The 13,245-nt window shown below is 39.9% G+C and overlaps 1 protein-coding gene across 2 annotated transcripts in view; it reads right to left on the bottom strand.

Annotated features, from left to right (window-relative positions):
* The window catches only part of FKBP9 (FKBP prolyl isomerase 9), a 49,578-nt gene that overhangs the window by 25,940 nt on the left and 10,393 nt on the right, over positions 1-13,245 (bottom strand). For both annotated transcript variants that reach the window (XM_024735701.1, XM_024735770.1), the window contains exons 2-4: positions 9,854-9,999; positions 9,123-9,312; positions 8,711-8,856 (exon numbers count right to left, since the gene is read on the bottom strand). In XM_024735701.1, the coding sequence (XP_024591469.1) occupies positions 8,711-8,856; positions 9,123-9,312; positions 9,854-9,999 (482 nt within the window). The remainder of the gene's footprint in view (positions 1-8,710; positions 8,857-9,122; positions 9,313-9,853; positions 10,000-13,245) is intronic.

The following is a 13,245-nucleotide window of genomic DNA, read 5'->3' as shown; positions in this document are numbered from 1 at the left end:
TTAAGGAACCTCCATACTGTTTTCCATAGTGGTTGTATCAATTTACATTCCCACCAAGAGTGCAAGAGGGTTCCCTTTTCACCACACCCCTTCCAGCATTTATTGTTTCTAGATTTTTTGATAATGGCCATTCTGACCAGCGTGAGGTGATACCTCATTGTAGTTTTGATTTGCATTTCTTTAATAATTATTGATGTTGAGCATCCTTTCACGTGCCCCTTGGCCATCTGTATGCCCTCCTTCGTGAAACGTCTACTTAGGTCTTCTGCCCATTTTTTAATTGGATTGTTTGTTTTTTTGATATTGAGCTCCATGAGCTGTTTGTATATTTCAGAGATTAATATTTTGTCTGTTGTTTCATTTGCAAGTATTTTCTCCCATTCTGAGAAATCAAAGATGACAAACCGATGGAGAAATATACCATGTTCTTGGATTGGAAGAATCAATATTGTGAAAATGACTATACTACCCAAAGCAATCTACAGATTCAAAGTAATCCCTATCAAACTACCAGTGGCATTCTACACAGAAGTAGAACAAAAAATTTTACAACTCGTATGGAAACACAAAAGACCCTGAATAGCCAAAGCAATCTTGAGAAAAAAAAACAGAGCTGGAGTAATCAGGCTCCCCGACCTCAAACTATACCACAAAGTTATAGTAATCAAGACAGTATGGTACTGGTACAAAAACAGAAATACAGATCAATGGTACAGGATAGAATGCCCAGAGATAAACCCACACATATATGGTCACCTAATTTACGACAAAGGAGGCAAGAACATACAATGGAGAAAAGACAGGCTCTTCAATACATGGTGCTGGGAAAACTGGACAGCTACATGTAAAAGAATGAAATTAGAACACTACCTAACACCATATACACACGTATATATATTATTTTTCATATTCTTTTCCATTATGGTTTATTACAGGACATTGACTATAGTTCCCTGTGCTACACTGTAAAACCCTGTTGTCCCTCCATTCCATATACAATAGTTTGTATCTGCTAATCCCAAACTCCCAATCCATCCCTCTACCACCCCACTTCCCCGTTGGCACCCACAAGTCTGTTCCCAATGTCTGGGGACTCACAACCAATTTTTTTTTTTAACATCTTCATTGGAGTATAACTGCTTTACAATGTTGTGCTAGTTTCTGCTGTATAACAAAGTGAATCAGCCATATGCATACATATATCCCCATATCCCCTCCCTCTTGCATCTCCCTCCCACCCTCCATATCCCACCCCTCTAGGTGGTCACAAAGCACCAAGCTGATCTCCCTGTGCTATGCAGCTGCTTCCCACTAGCTAGCTATTTTACATGTGGTAGTGTATATATGTCCATGCCACTCTCTCACTTCGTCCCAGCATACCCTTCCCCCTCCATGAGTCCTCAAGCCCATTCTCTACATCTGAGTCTTTATTCCTGTCCTGCCCCTAGGTTCTTCAGAACCTTTTTTTGTTTTAGATTCCGTATATATGTGTAAGCATACAATATTAGTTTTTCTCTTTCTAACTTACTTCACTCTGTAGGACAGACTCTAGGTCCATCCGCCTCACTACAAATAACTCAATTTCGTTTCTTTTTATGGCTGAGTAATATTCCATTGTATATATGTGCCACATATCCTTTATCCATTCATCTGTCGATGGACACTTAGGTTAGTTCCATTTCCTGGCTATTGTAAGTAGTGCTGTAATGAACAATGTGCTACATGACTCTTGTTGAATTATGCTTTTCTCAGGGTATATGCCCAGTAGTGGGATTGCTGGGTCGTATGGTAGTTCTATTTTTAGTGTTTTAAGGAACCTCCATACTGGCTCTCCATAGTGGCTGTATCAATTTACATTCCCACCAACAGTGCAACAGGGCTCCCTTTTCTCCACACTCTCTGCAGCATTTATTGTTTGTAGATTTTTTGATGATGGCCATTCTCACCGGTGTGAGGTGATGCCTCATTGTAGTTTTGATTTGCATTTCTCTAATGATTAGCAATGTTGAGCATCCTTTCATGTGTTTGTTGGCAATCTGTATATCTTCTTTGGAGAAATGTCTATTTAGGTCTTCTGCCCATTTTTGGATTGGGTTATTTGTTTTTTTGATATTGAGCTCCATGAGCTGCTTATATATTTTGGAGATTAATCCTTTGTCAGTTGCTTCGTTTGCAACTACTTTCTCCCATTCTGCGGGTTGTTTTTTCGTTTTGTTAATGGTTTCTTTTGCAGTGCAAAAGCTTTTAAGTTTCATTAGGTCTCATTTGTTTATTTTTGTTTTTATTTCCATTTCTCTAGGAGGTGAATCAAAAAGGATCTTGCTGTGACTTATGTCATAGAGTGTTCTGCCTATTTTTTCCTCTAACAGTTTTATAGTGTCTGGCCTTACATTTATGTTTTAATCCATTTTGAGTTTATTTTTGTGTATATGTATAGGAATGCAAGAGATTTCTGTGCATTAATTTTGTATCCTGCTACTTTACCAAATTCATTGATTAGCTCTAGTAGTAGCATCTTTGGGATTCCCTATGTATAGTATCATGTTATCTGCAAACAGTGACAGCTTTACTTCTTGTTTTCCAATTTGGATTCCTTTTATTTCTTTTTTTTTCTCTGCTTTCTGTGGCTAAAACTTCCAAAACTATGTTGAATGATAGTGGTGACAGTGAGCAACCTTGTCTTGTTCCTGATCTTAGTGGAAATGATTTCAGTTTTTCACCACTGAGAACGATGCTGGCTATGGGTCTGTCATATATGGCTTTTATTATGTTGAGATAAGTTCCCTCTATGCCTACTTTCTGGAGGGTTTTTTATCATAAATGGGTGTTGAATTTTGTGGAAAGCTTTTACTGCATCTATTGAGATGATCATATGGTTTTTATCCTTCAATTTGTTAATAAGGTGTATCACATTGATTGATTTGCATATATTGAAGAGTCCTTGCATTCCTGGGATAAACCCTACTTGATCATGGTGTATGACCCTTTTAATGAGCTGCTGGATTCTGTTTGCTAGTATTTTGTTCAGAATTTTTGCATCTATGTTCGTCAGTGATATTGGCCTGTAGTTTTCTTTTTTTGTGACATCTTTGTCTGGTTTCAGTATCAGGGTGATGGTGAAATGAGTTTGGGAGTGTTCCTCCCTCTGCTATATTTTGGAAGAGTTTGAGAACTCTGTGAAGCCTATGAAGCCATCTGGTCCTGGGCTTTTGTTTGTTGGAAGATTTTTAATCAGAGTCTCAATTTCAGTGCTTGTGACTGGTCTGTTTATATTTTCTATTTCTTCCTGGTTCAGTCTCAGAAGGTTGTGCTTTTCTAAGAATTTGTCCATTTCTTCCAGGTTGTCCATTTTATTGGCATAGAGTTGCTTGTAGTAATCTCTCATGATCCTTTGTATTTCTGCAATGTCAGTTGCTACTTCTCCTTTTTCATTTCTAATCCTGTTGATTTGAGTCTTCTCCCTTTTTTCTATGATAAGTCTGGCTAATCGTTCATCAATTTTGTTTATCTTCTCAAAGAACTAGCTTTATTGATCTTTGCTATCGCTTCCTTCCTTTTCCTTTATTTCTGATCTGATCTTTATGATTTTTTTCCTTCTGCTAACTTTGGGGTGTTTTTTGTGTTCTTCTTTCTCTAACTGCTTTAGGTATAAGGTTAGGTTGTTTTTTTGAGATGTTTCTTGCTTCTTGCGGTAGGATTGTATTGCTATAAACTTCCCTCTTAGAACTGCTTTTGCTGCATCTCATAGGTTTGGGTTGTCATGTTTTCATTGTCATTTGTTTCTACGTGTTTTTTGATTTCCTCTTTGATTTCTTCAGTGATTTCTTGGTTATTCAGTAGTGTATTGTTTAGCCTCCATGTGTTTGTATTTTTTACAGTTTTTTTCTTGTAACTGATATCTAGTCTCATAGTGTTGTGGTCAGAAAAGACACTCGATACAATTTCAATTTTCTTAAATTTACCAAGGCTTGATTTATGACCCAAGATATATTCTATACTGGAGAATGTTCCATGAGCACTGAGAAGAAAGTGTATTCTGTTGTTTTTGGATGGAATGTCCTATAAATATCAATTAAGTCCATCTTGTTTAATGGGTCATTTAAAGCTTGTGTTTCCTTATTTATTTTCATTTGGATGATCTGTCCATTGGTGAAAGTGGGGTGTTAAACTGCCCTACTATTATTGTGTTACTGTCAATTTCCCCTTTAATGGCTGTTAGCATTTGCCTTATATATTAAGGTGCTCCTATGTTGGGTGCATAAATATTTACAATTGTTATATCTTCTTCTTGGATTGATCCCTTGATCATTATGTAGTGTCCTTCTCTTTCTCTTGTAATAGTCTTTATTTTAAAGTCTATTTTATCTGATATGAGAATTGCTCCTCCAGCTTTCTTTTGATTTCCATTTGCATGGAATATCTTTTTCCATCCCCTCACTTTCAGTCTGTATGTGTCCCTAGGTCTGAAGTGGGTCTCTTGTAGGCAGCATATATACAGGTCTTGTTTTTGTATCCATTCAGCCAGCCTGTGTCTTTTGGTTGGAGCATTTAATCCATTTACATTTAAGGTAATTATTGATATGTATGTTCCCATTACCATTTTCTTAACTGTTTTGGGTTTGTTTTTGTAGGTCTTTTCCTTCTCGTGTTTCCTGCCTAGAGAAGTTCCTTTAGCATGTTTTGTAAAGCTGGTTTGGTGGTGATGAATACTCTTAACTTTTGTTTGTCTGTAAAGGTTTTAATTTCTCCGTCGAATCTGAATGAGATCCTTGCTGGGTAGAGTAATCTTGGTTGTAGGTTCTTCCCTTTCATCACTTTAAATATGTCCTGCCACTCCCTTCTGGCTTGCAGAGTTTCTGCTGCAAGATCAGCTGTTAACCTTATGGGGATTCCCTTGTATGTTATTTGTTGCTTTTTCCTTGCTCCTTTTAATATTTTTTCTTTGTATTTAATGTTTGATAGTTTGATTAATATGTGTCTTGGTGTGTTTCTCCTTGTTTTTATCCTGTATGGTACTCTCTGAGCTTCCTGGAGTTGATGGGCTATTTCCTTTCCCATGTTAGGGAAGTTTTCAACTATAATCTCTTCAAATATTTTCTCAGTCCCTTTCTTTTTCTCTTCTTCATCTAGGACCCCTATAATTCAAGTGTTTGTGCGCTTAATGTTGTCCCAGAGGTCTCTGAGACTGTCCTCAATTCTTTTCATTATTTTTTCTCTATTCTGCTCTGCAGTAGTTATTTCTACTATTTTATCTTCCAGGTCACTTATCTGTTCTTCTGCCTCAGATATTCTGCTATTGATTCCCTCTAGAGAATTTTTAATTTCATTTATTGTGTTGTTCATCATTGTTTGTTTGCTCTTTAGTTCTTCTAGGTCTTTGTTAAATGTTTCTTGTATTTTCTCCATTCTATTTCCAAGGTTTTGGATCATCTTTACTATCATTACTCTGAATTCTTTTTCAGGTAGACTGCCTATTTCCTCTTCATTTGTTTGGTCTAATGGGTTTTACTTTGCTCCTTCATCTGCAGTGTATTTCTCTGTCTTCTCATTTTGCTTGACTTACTGTGTTTGGGGTCTCCTTTTAGCAGGCTGCAGGTTCGTAGTTCCTGTTGTTTTTGGTGGCTGTCCCAAGTGGGTGAGGTTGGTTCACTGAGTTGTGAGGCTTCCTGATGGAGGGGACTGGTGCCTGTGTTCTGGTGCATAAGGCTAGATCTTGTCTTTCTGGTGGGCAGGACCATGTCCGGTGGTGTGTTTTGGGGTGTCTGTGAACTTATTATGATTTTAGGCAGCCTCTCTGCTAATGGGTGGGGCTGTGTTCCTGTCTTTCTAGTTGTTTGGCATGGGGTGTCCAGCACTGGAGGTTGCTGGTCGTTGAGTGGAGCTGGGTCTTAGCGTTGAGATGTAGATCTCTGGGAGAGCTGTTGCCGATTGATATTACGTGGGGGCCTGGAGGTCTCTGGTAATCCAGTGTCCTGAACTAGGCTCTCCCACCTCAGAGGCTCAGGCCTGACACCCGGCTGGAGCACCAAGACCCTGTCAGCCACACGGCTCTTTTTCTAGTTTCTGTCCTTTTTCCACACATATAGGTTTTTTCCTTCATATCATTCAGTCTTGCTAAAGTTCTGGGGTCATCTCGGAGATCAATCTGAGTCCCTGTTTGTGTTGGAGGGTCTCCTGCAGAGGCAGGGGGTGGCTGTGGCTTACTGTGGGGACAAGGACACTGGCAGCAGTAGTTCTGGGAAGCACTCCTTGGTGTGAGCTCTACCAGAGTCCCTCACAACCAACTTTTTTTATTTTTGGCTCTTTGGGTCTTCGTTGCTCTGTGCAGGCTTTCTCTAGTTGCGGTGAGTGGGGGCTACTCTTCATTGCAGTGTGTGGGCTTCTCATTGCAGCGGCTTCTCTTGTTGCACAGCACAGGCTCTAGGCACGTGGGCTTCAGTAGTCGTGGCACGCCGGCGCAGTAGTTGTGGCTCGCAGGCTCTAGAGCGCAGGCTCAGTAGTTGTGGCGCACAGGCTTAGCTGCTCTGTGGTATGTGGGATCTTCCTGGACCAGGGCTCGAACTCGTGTCCCCTGCACTGGCGGGCAGATTCTTAACCACTGTGCCACCAGGGAAGTTCCCCAATTTTTAAAGAGGCAAAAATTCAATCCTTTAAGTGCATCCAAAACAAGATATAAGTAAAACTAAATTAAGCTGAGATAAGAGGGAAAAAAACGGCACCCACAATCCAAAACATAAATAGTCCTCCAATCATTTCTATTTCACTTCAGGATGGTATTGCTTCTCATGGATATTCCTAACAGTGAGGATTTATTGAATATGTGCCACACGATAATCCACATGAAGAGATTATTGGGCACTAGCTCTTCCTGCAAAGATCAACATCAACCAATAAGTAACTCTAAATCCAGGACTCTGGGATAGAAGGAAGTTAGTTACCTGACAAACCACTTACCTCAACACTGTTACTTGCCATTTGTTATGTCATGCAAAGGAGAAGGCCTAGACAAGTGAACCACAGGGCATGCCAAGACTGTGCTCCTTCAACTGGCTCTTTGGCAGAGCCCACCCCTCTGTCTCCTTCCCCTCAGAGGAATGGCGAAATCTGCTGAAAGCAGGCTGCTGAGTCAGCCTCTGGATCGCCAGGTGTGGTTAATCCCTGAAATGCAGGTGTGGGTGTGGGAGGGTGTGTGATAGAATATGAATCTTTTTTACTTTTCTGTATCTTTTAATTTAATAGAAAACAGAAAGCCTTACGGTAACCACAGGGTGTAAATTTTTCTAGCATTATTATGTACTACCTGAATATTTGCTTTTTTTAATAACAACTTTATTGAGATATAAGTCCCATACTATACAATTCACCTGTTTAAATTTATACCTGGATAGCTGAGCACAGTGTCAAAGTATAAAACATTTAAAAATAACTAGTTTATATAAACTATTTATTTAAAATATTTAAATTATTTATTATTTTAAATAAACTATGTGTTTAAAATATTTAAATTATTTATTATTTATTTAAAATAAATAAATAACATTCGTCACATCGGGCTAGGCATCTACCTTTACTTCGTACCTCATATGCATGTGGATGATGATAAAAGGATTTGGCAGACAAGGAGAATGAACTTCCATTAGCCAAGGATGAGAGAGTTTGAGTAGTGATAAGAATAATAACATATCTTGGGGAGGTGAGAATTAAGATATATTTGCGGCAGTTACTTTCAAGCTTTATTTTTCTTTTAGCAGGTTTTTAAAGAAACTGTCTGCAGATTCCCAGTAATAAAAGTGGAGGTCGACAGGAGAGAAGGCTCCTCTCCTCCTGCTCTGTAGACCTAGAACTCTCAGAAAACATAGCTTGGAAAACTTTATATTAGGGGGTTATTAGAAGTCAGGTATCACTGTTCGGCTTGTGGGATCTTAGTTCCCCGACCAGAGATGGAACCCATGCCCCTGCCCTGGAAGCATGGAGTCTTAACCACTGGACCACCAGGGAAGTCCCGAGATGTCTTACCTAAGAACAACAATGAGGGTGGAATGAATTGGGAGATTGGGATTGACATATATACACTATTGATTCTATGTATAAAATAGATAACAAATGAGAACCTACTGTATAGCACAGGGAACTCTACTCAATACTCTGTGGTGACCTAAATGGGAAGGAAATCCAAAAAACAGGGGATATATGTATACACATAGCTGATTCACTTTGCTGTACAGTAGAAACTAACACAACATTGTAAAGTAACTATACTCAAATAAAAAAAATTTTAAATAAAATAAAATAAAATAGTACTAGGTGGAAAAAAAAAGAACAACAATGACCATTAATAGGTGGAGATTTCTGCAACTTACTCATCAGACAGCAAATGATCTAGACTAGCACCGTCCAAATAGAACTTTCTGCAGTGACGGAAATGCTCTGTATCTGCCCTGTCCAGTATAGCAGCCCTTGGCAACAAGCAGCTCTTAAGTACATGAACTGTGGCATGTTCAGTATTTAAAGTTTTATTTAAAGGTACAGTATTTAAAGTTTTATTTAACCTAATGTAAATGTAAATAGCTATATGTAGCTAGTGGCTACCATATTGGACACTGCAAGTCTAGACCAAAAGCTCTGGTGGGTTTCACACGGTAAGTTAAATTAACCACTGCAAAAGAAATAAAGACAGATGAGAGTGGCTCAAAGAATGAGAAGGACTTACCATCTCCATCTTCTCCATAGGCCAGAAAAGGAGGTATGGTGATGATGCGCTTTTCTCCCACACACATCCCCAGCAGCCCTTTGTCCATTCCAGGAATCAGCCAACCAATTCCCACATATGTGTCATATGTTTTCATGCGATTGTGACTGAAAACCAATGAGAAAGGGGAAAAATTCCATACCATGAGGGCATTTCCAATTCATCCTTCAAAACGTTTTTGTTACCCAAAACTCAGCTACCAATGAACTCATACCCATCCCTGGAGAAAAAGCATGTATACATCTTTGTTCCCAATCACAGAGCAGTTGGGAATGAATCCCTTTTCTGATTTCTCCATGGGCATAAAAAAGCAGATGAGAGAGAAAGAACTAAGGGGCATTTCAATGATACTACCATGAATGGCGGGACTTACCTCGAATCAAACAGTGTCCCATCTAAGAACGTTCCATTGTAGTGGTACCTAACAAAATCAGACACCTGGATGGTCCGAGGGCAACTGGCGGGCTTGAAGTAAGTGTGAATCTGAACCTGATCTTCCGAATTCCAAATATCCATCAGAAGTACATCAAAATGAAGAACTGAATCTGGGGGAATCACACCAGCTAGAAAATAAAGAGAGTTCACACTGAGAAGCTGCTGCCTTTTGGGCCAGACAAATAAACACCTAGGACGCTGCCAAGGTGAATGGAAGCCAAAAGGGCTCGAGAGGTCACATACAATTCCAAAATGAGCCACGTTCCCTCCTTCTTTCCAAATGAAAAACAAAATTTTTTGCCGCACCCTGTGGCTTGCGGGATCTCAGTCCCCTGACCAGGGATTGAACCCAGGCCATGGAATTGAAAGCCCAGGATCCTAACCACTAGACCACCAGGGAACTCCCTCCAAATGAAATTTAAAGAGAAAAAAACACAAAAATTTCCTCTCAGCAAGGATAACATTCAGTACACCTGTGTTAATAACACTTCTTTCATATCTAGAATAAATAAACTTTTAAGATGAGATTTTAGCTGTGTGTGTGTGCTCACAGCTTCTCATTTTCCCCTACCCAAAGCTTCCGAAGACTCTAGTCTGCCTGACTGAAGAGCCTGCAAATGCTCTGGTGGTTTCGGCAGATGTGTTTACAAGCACAGAACAAACACTTACAAACTCCTTCACTTCCGTAGGCCAGCTTTGAGGGGATCTTCACAAAACGCCTCTCATTTACACACATCCCGACCAGAGCTTGGTCCATTCCTGCAATCAGTTGTCCTTTTCCCACAAACACGTTGAAAGTGGAGTCTCTGTCATAGCTGAGGACCCAAAAGGTAGGGAGAGAGAAGGAAAAGTATGAATAATCCTTCCCTTAATGAAACTAACCTGTAAAAATGTACCCATGGACAGAGTGAGGTCACTGCAAAGTAAAAAGCCCACAGAGAGGGCTTCCCTGGTGGCGCAGTGGTTGAGAGTCCGCCTGCTGGTGCAGGGGACACGGGTTCGTGCCCCGGTCCGGGAAGATCCCACATGCCGCGGAGCGGTTGGGCCCGTGAGCCATGGCCGCTGGGCTTGCGCGTCCGGAGCCTGTGCTCTGCAACGGGAGAGGCCACAACAGTGAAAGGCCTGCATACAGCAAAAAAAAAAAAAAAAAGCCCACAGAGGAGTTACTGATGCAGGAAATATCTTCATTGGACAGTACTTGCAGGGTTGGAGTTTTTTAATTACCTTGAATATTGCCAGCAAATCTACTCAGATAAGCATCAGCATAACTCTCTCTAGAGAAAAATATATGTTGTTTGTTGTGAAATATCTACCAATTCTTCCATTAAAAAAAAAAAAACGTTTACTCCATTTCCATGCGATTGGTACTAACAGCAATATCACAGATACTCATGTGCAAATTAACACTAATTTTCTTTTTTTTTCTTTTAAGTCAATAAGTTAAACAAAGAGGCAGCGTGGTGTAGCAGGAAGTGCACTTAAACTCTCTTAATCTCAGTTTCCTCCACTGCAAAATGTGAGTGATGATAATAGCCATCACAAGATCCGTACCATATAACGATGTGAAAAGTACTCTGAAAACCTAAGGGTTATGCCAATATTACCATACATAATTATTGCAGGTGATAGAAAGTCTGATGTAGTCTTGAAATCACTAATACATGTGTTTTAAAGGCTGACTGGTGATGGCCTTAAGTAGGAAAATAAATAATGGAATCATGGCTATGATCCAAGCTCTCATCCTCTTCCATGTCAAACTTAGCAACAGCAAGGGGGTGCCAATTAGGATACTATGCTAGGGGCTTTGGGGGATATAAAAAAGTCCAAGGCATGGACTCTGCCTACAAGTACCTTACATACTGGCAGACACACCTACAGAGTTTTAGACACTGTGTTTAAGAAAATGACTACAGAGCTTGGTTTATAATAACTAAACACTGGAAATAACTTACAAGTTCAAGAGTATGGCACTGACTGCATATAAGGCAAGGACATATAATAAAATGCTCTATGGCCATTTAAAAATAACAGATTTCTGCTATAGGGATGTAACGTATAGCATTACTATACATGACTATAGTTAATAATACTGTACAGTGAATATAGTTAATGGTGACTATAGTTAATAATATTGTGTTGCAGGGCTCCCCTGGTGGCACAGTGGTTAAGAATCTGCCTGCCTATGCAGGGGACACAGGTTCAAGCCCTGGTCCTGGAAGACCCCACATGCTGCGGAGAAACTAAGCCCGTGCACCACAACTACTGAGCCTGCGCTCTAGAGCCCACGAGCCACAACTACTGAGCCCAAGTGCCACAACTACTGAAGCCCGTGCGCCTAGAGCCCGTGTAGAGAAATGCAAATCAAAACTACAATGAGGTATCACCTCACACCAGTCAGAATGGCCATCATCAAAAAATCTAGAAACAATAAATGCTGGAGAGGGTGTGGAGAAAAGGGAACCCTCTTGCACTGTTGGTGGGAATGTAAATTGATACAGCCACTATGGAGAACAATGTGGAGGGTCCTTAAACAACTAAAAATAGAACTACCATATGACCCAGCAATCCCACTACTGGGCATATACCCTGGGAAAACCATAATTCAAAGAGTCGTGTACCACAATGTTCATTGCAGCTCTGTTTACAATAGCCAGGACATGGAAGCAACCTAAGTGTCCATCGACAGATGAATGGATAAAAAAGATGTGGCACATATATACAATGGAATATTACTCAGCCATAAGAAGAAATGAAATTGAGTTATTTGTAGTGAGGTGGATGGACCTAGATCTGTCATACAGAGCGAAGTAAGTCAGAAAGAGAAAAACAAATACTGTATGCTAACACACATATATGGAATACAATAATAATAAAATAAGGTTCTGAAGAACCTAGGGGCAGGACAGGAATAAACACGCAGACATAGAGAATGGACTTGAGGACACAGGGAGGGGGAAGGGTAAGCTGGGACGAAGTGAGAGAGTGGCATGGACATATATACACTACCAAATGTAAAATAGATAGCTAGTGGGAAGCAGCCACATAGCACAGGGAGATCAACTTGGTGCTTTGTGACCACCTAAGGAGGATGGGAGGGAAGGAGACACAAGACGGAAGAGATATGGGGATATATGTATATGTATAGCTGATTCACTTTGTTATAAAGCAGAAACTAACACACCATTGTAAAGCAATTATACTCCAATAAAGATGTTAAAGAAAAAAGAACCCCCCTGCCAATGCAGGGGATACGGGTTCGAGACCTGGCTAGGGAAGATCCCAATGCTGCGGAGCAACTAAGCCCATGCGCCACAACTACTGAGCCCGCGCTTTAGAGCCCGTGAGCCACAACTACTGAAGCCCACATGCCTAGAGCCTGTCCTCCACAGCAAGAGAAGCCACCACAATGAGAAGCCCACGAACCGCAAGGAAGAGTAGCCCCCACTCGCCACAACTAGAGAAAGCCCACACGCAGCAGTGAAGACCCAACAAAGCCAAAAAAAAAAAAAGTTACCACCACAAGAAAAAAAATTTTTGTAACTATGCATGGTGATGGATGTTAACTACACTTATTGTGGTGATCATTTTGCAATATATACAAATATCAAATCATTATGTTGTACACCTAAAACTAATATAATACTATATGTCAATTATACCTCAATAAAAAAAATTTTAACATTTCTATTCATTGGCACTAGAAAGACATACACGTGAAGAGAAAAGTGTAGGTTACAGTGCCACATATAAAATAATCTCATTTTGAATTTACATATATAGATGCATGTGAAAAATCCACAAGGTGACACGTGAAAATATTACCAATAGTAATCTATGGGTAGGAGATTTCAGGTGACGATTTGTCTTCTCTTTAATTCTCTCTTAATTTCAAAATGATCATGGAATACATGTTCACAGGTTTCACTTCATGGATTCGACCAACTGGAAATTGAAAATATTTTTTCAAATTTCAGATAGTTCCAAAAAGCAAAAACCTGAATTTGCTGAACACCGGCAACTATTTACATAGCATTTACATTGTATTAGGTATCAGAAGTAAT

The sequence above is a fragment of the Neophocaena asiaeorientalis genome, unplaced genomic scaffold (genome assembly GCF_003031525.2).
Source record: "Neophocaena asiaeorientalis asiaeorientalis breed wild unplaced genomic scaffold, Neophocaena_asiaeorientalis_V1.1 scaffold612, whole genome shotgun sequence".
Classification (NCBI taxonomy): domain Eukaryota; kingdom Metazoa; phylum Chordata; class Mammalia; order Artiodactyla; family Phocoenidae; genus Neophocaena; species Neophocaena asiaeorientalis.
The sequence above is the reverse complement of the archived record's forward strand: the minus strand, read 5'-3'. Positions and strand labels throughout refer to the sequence as shown.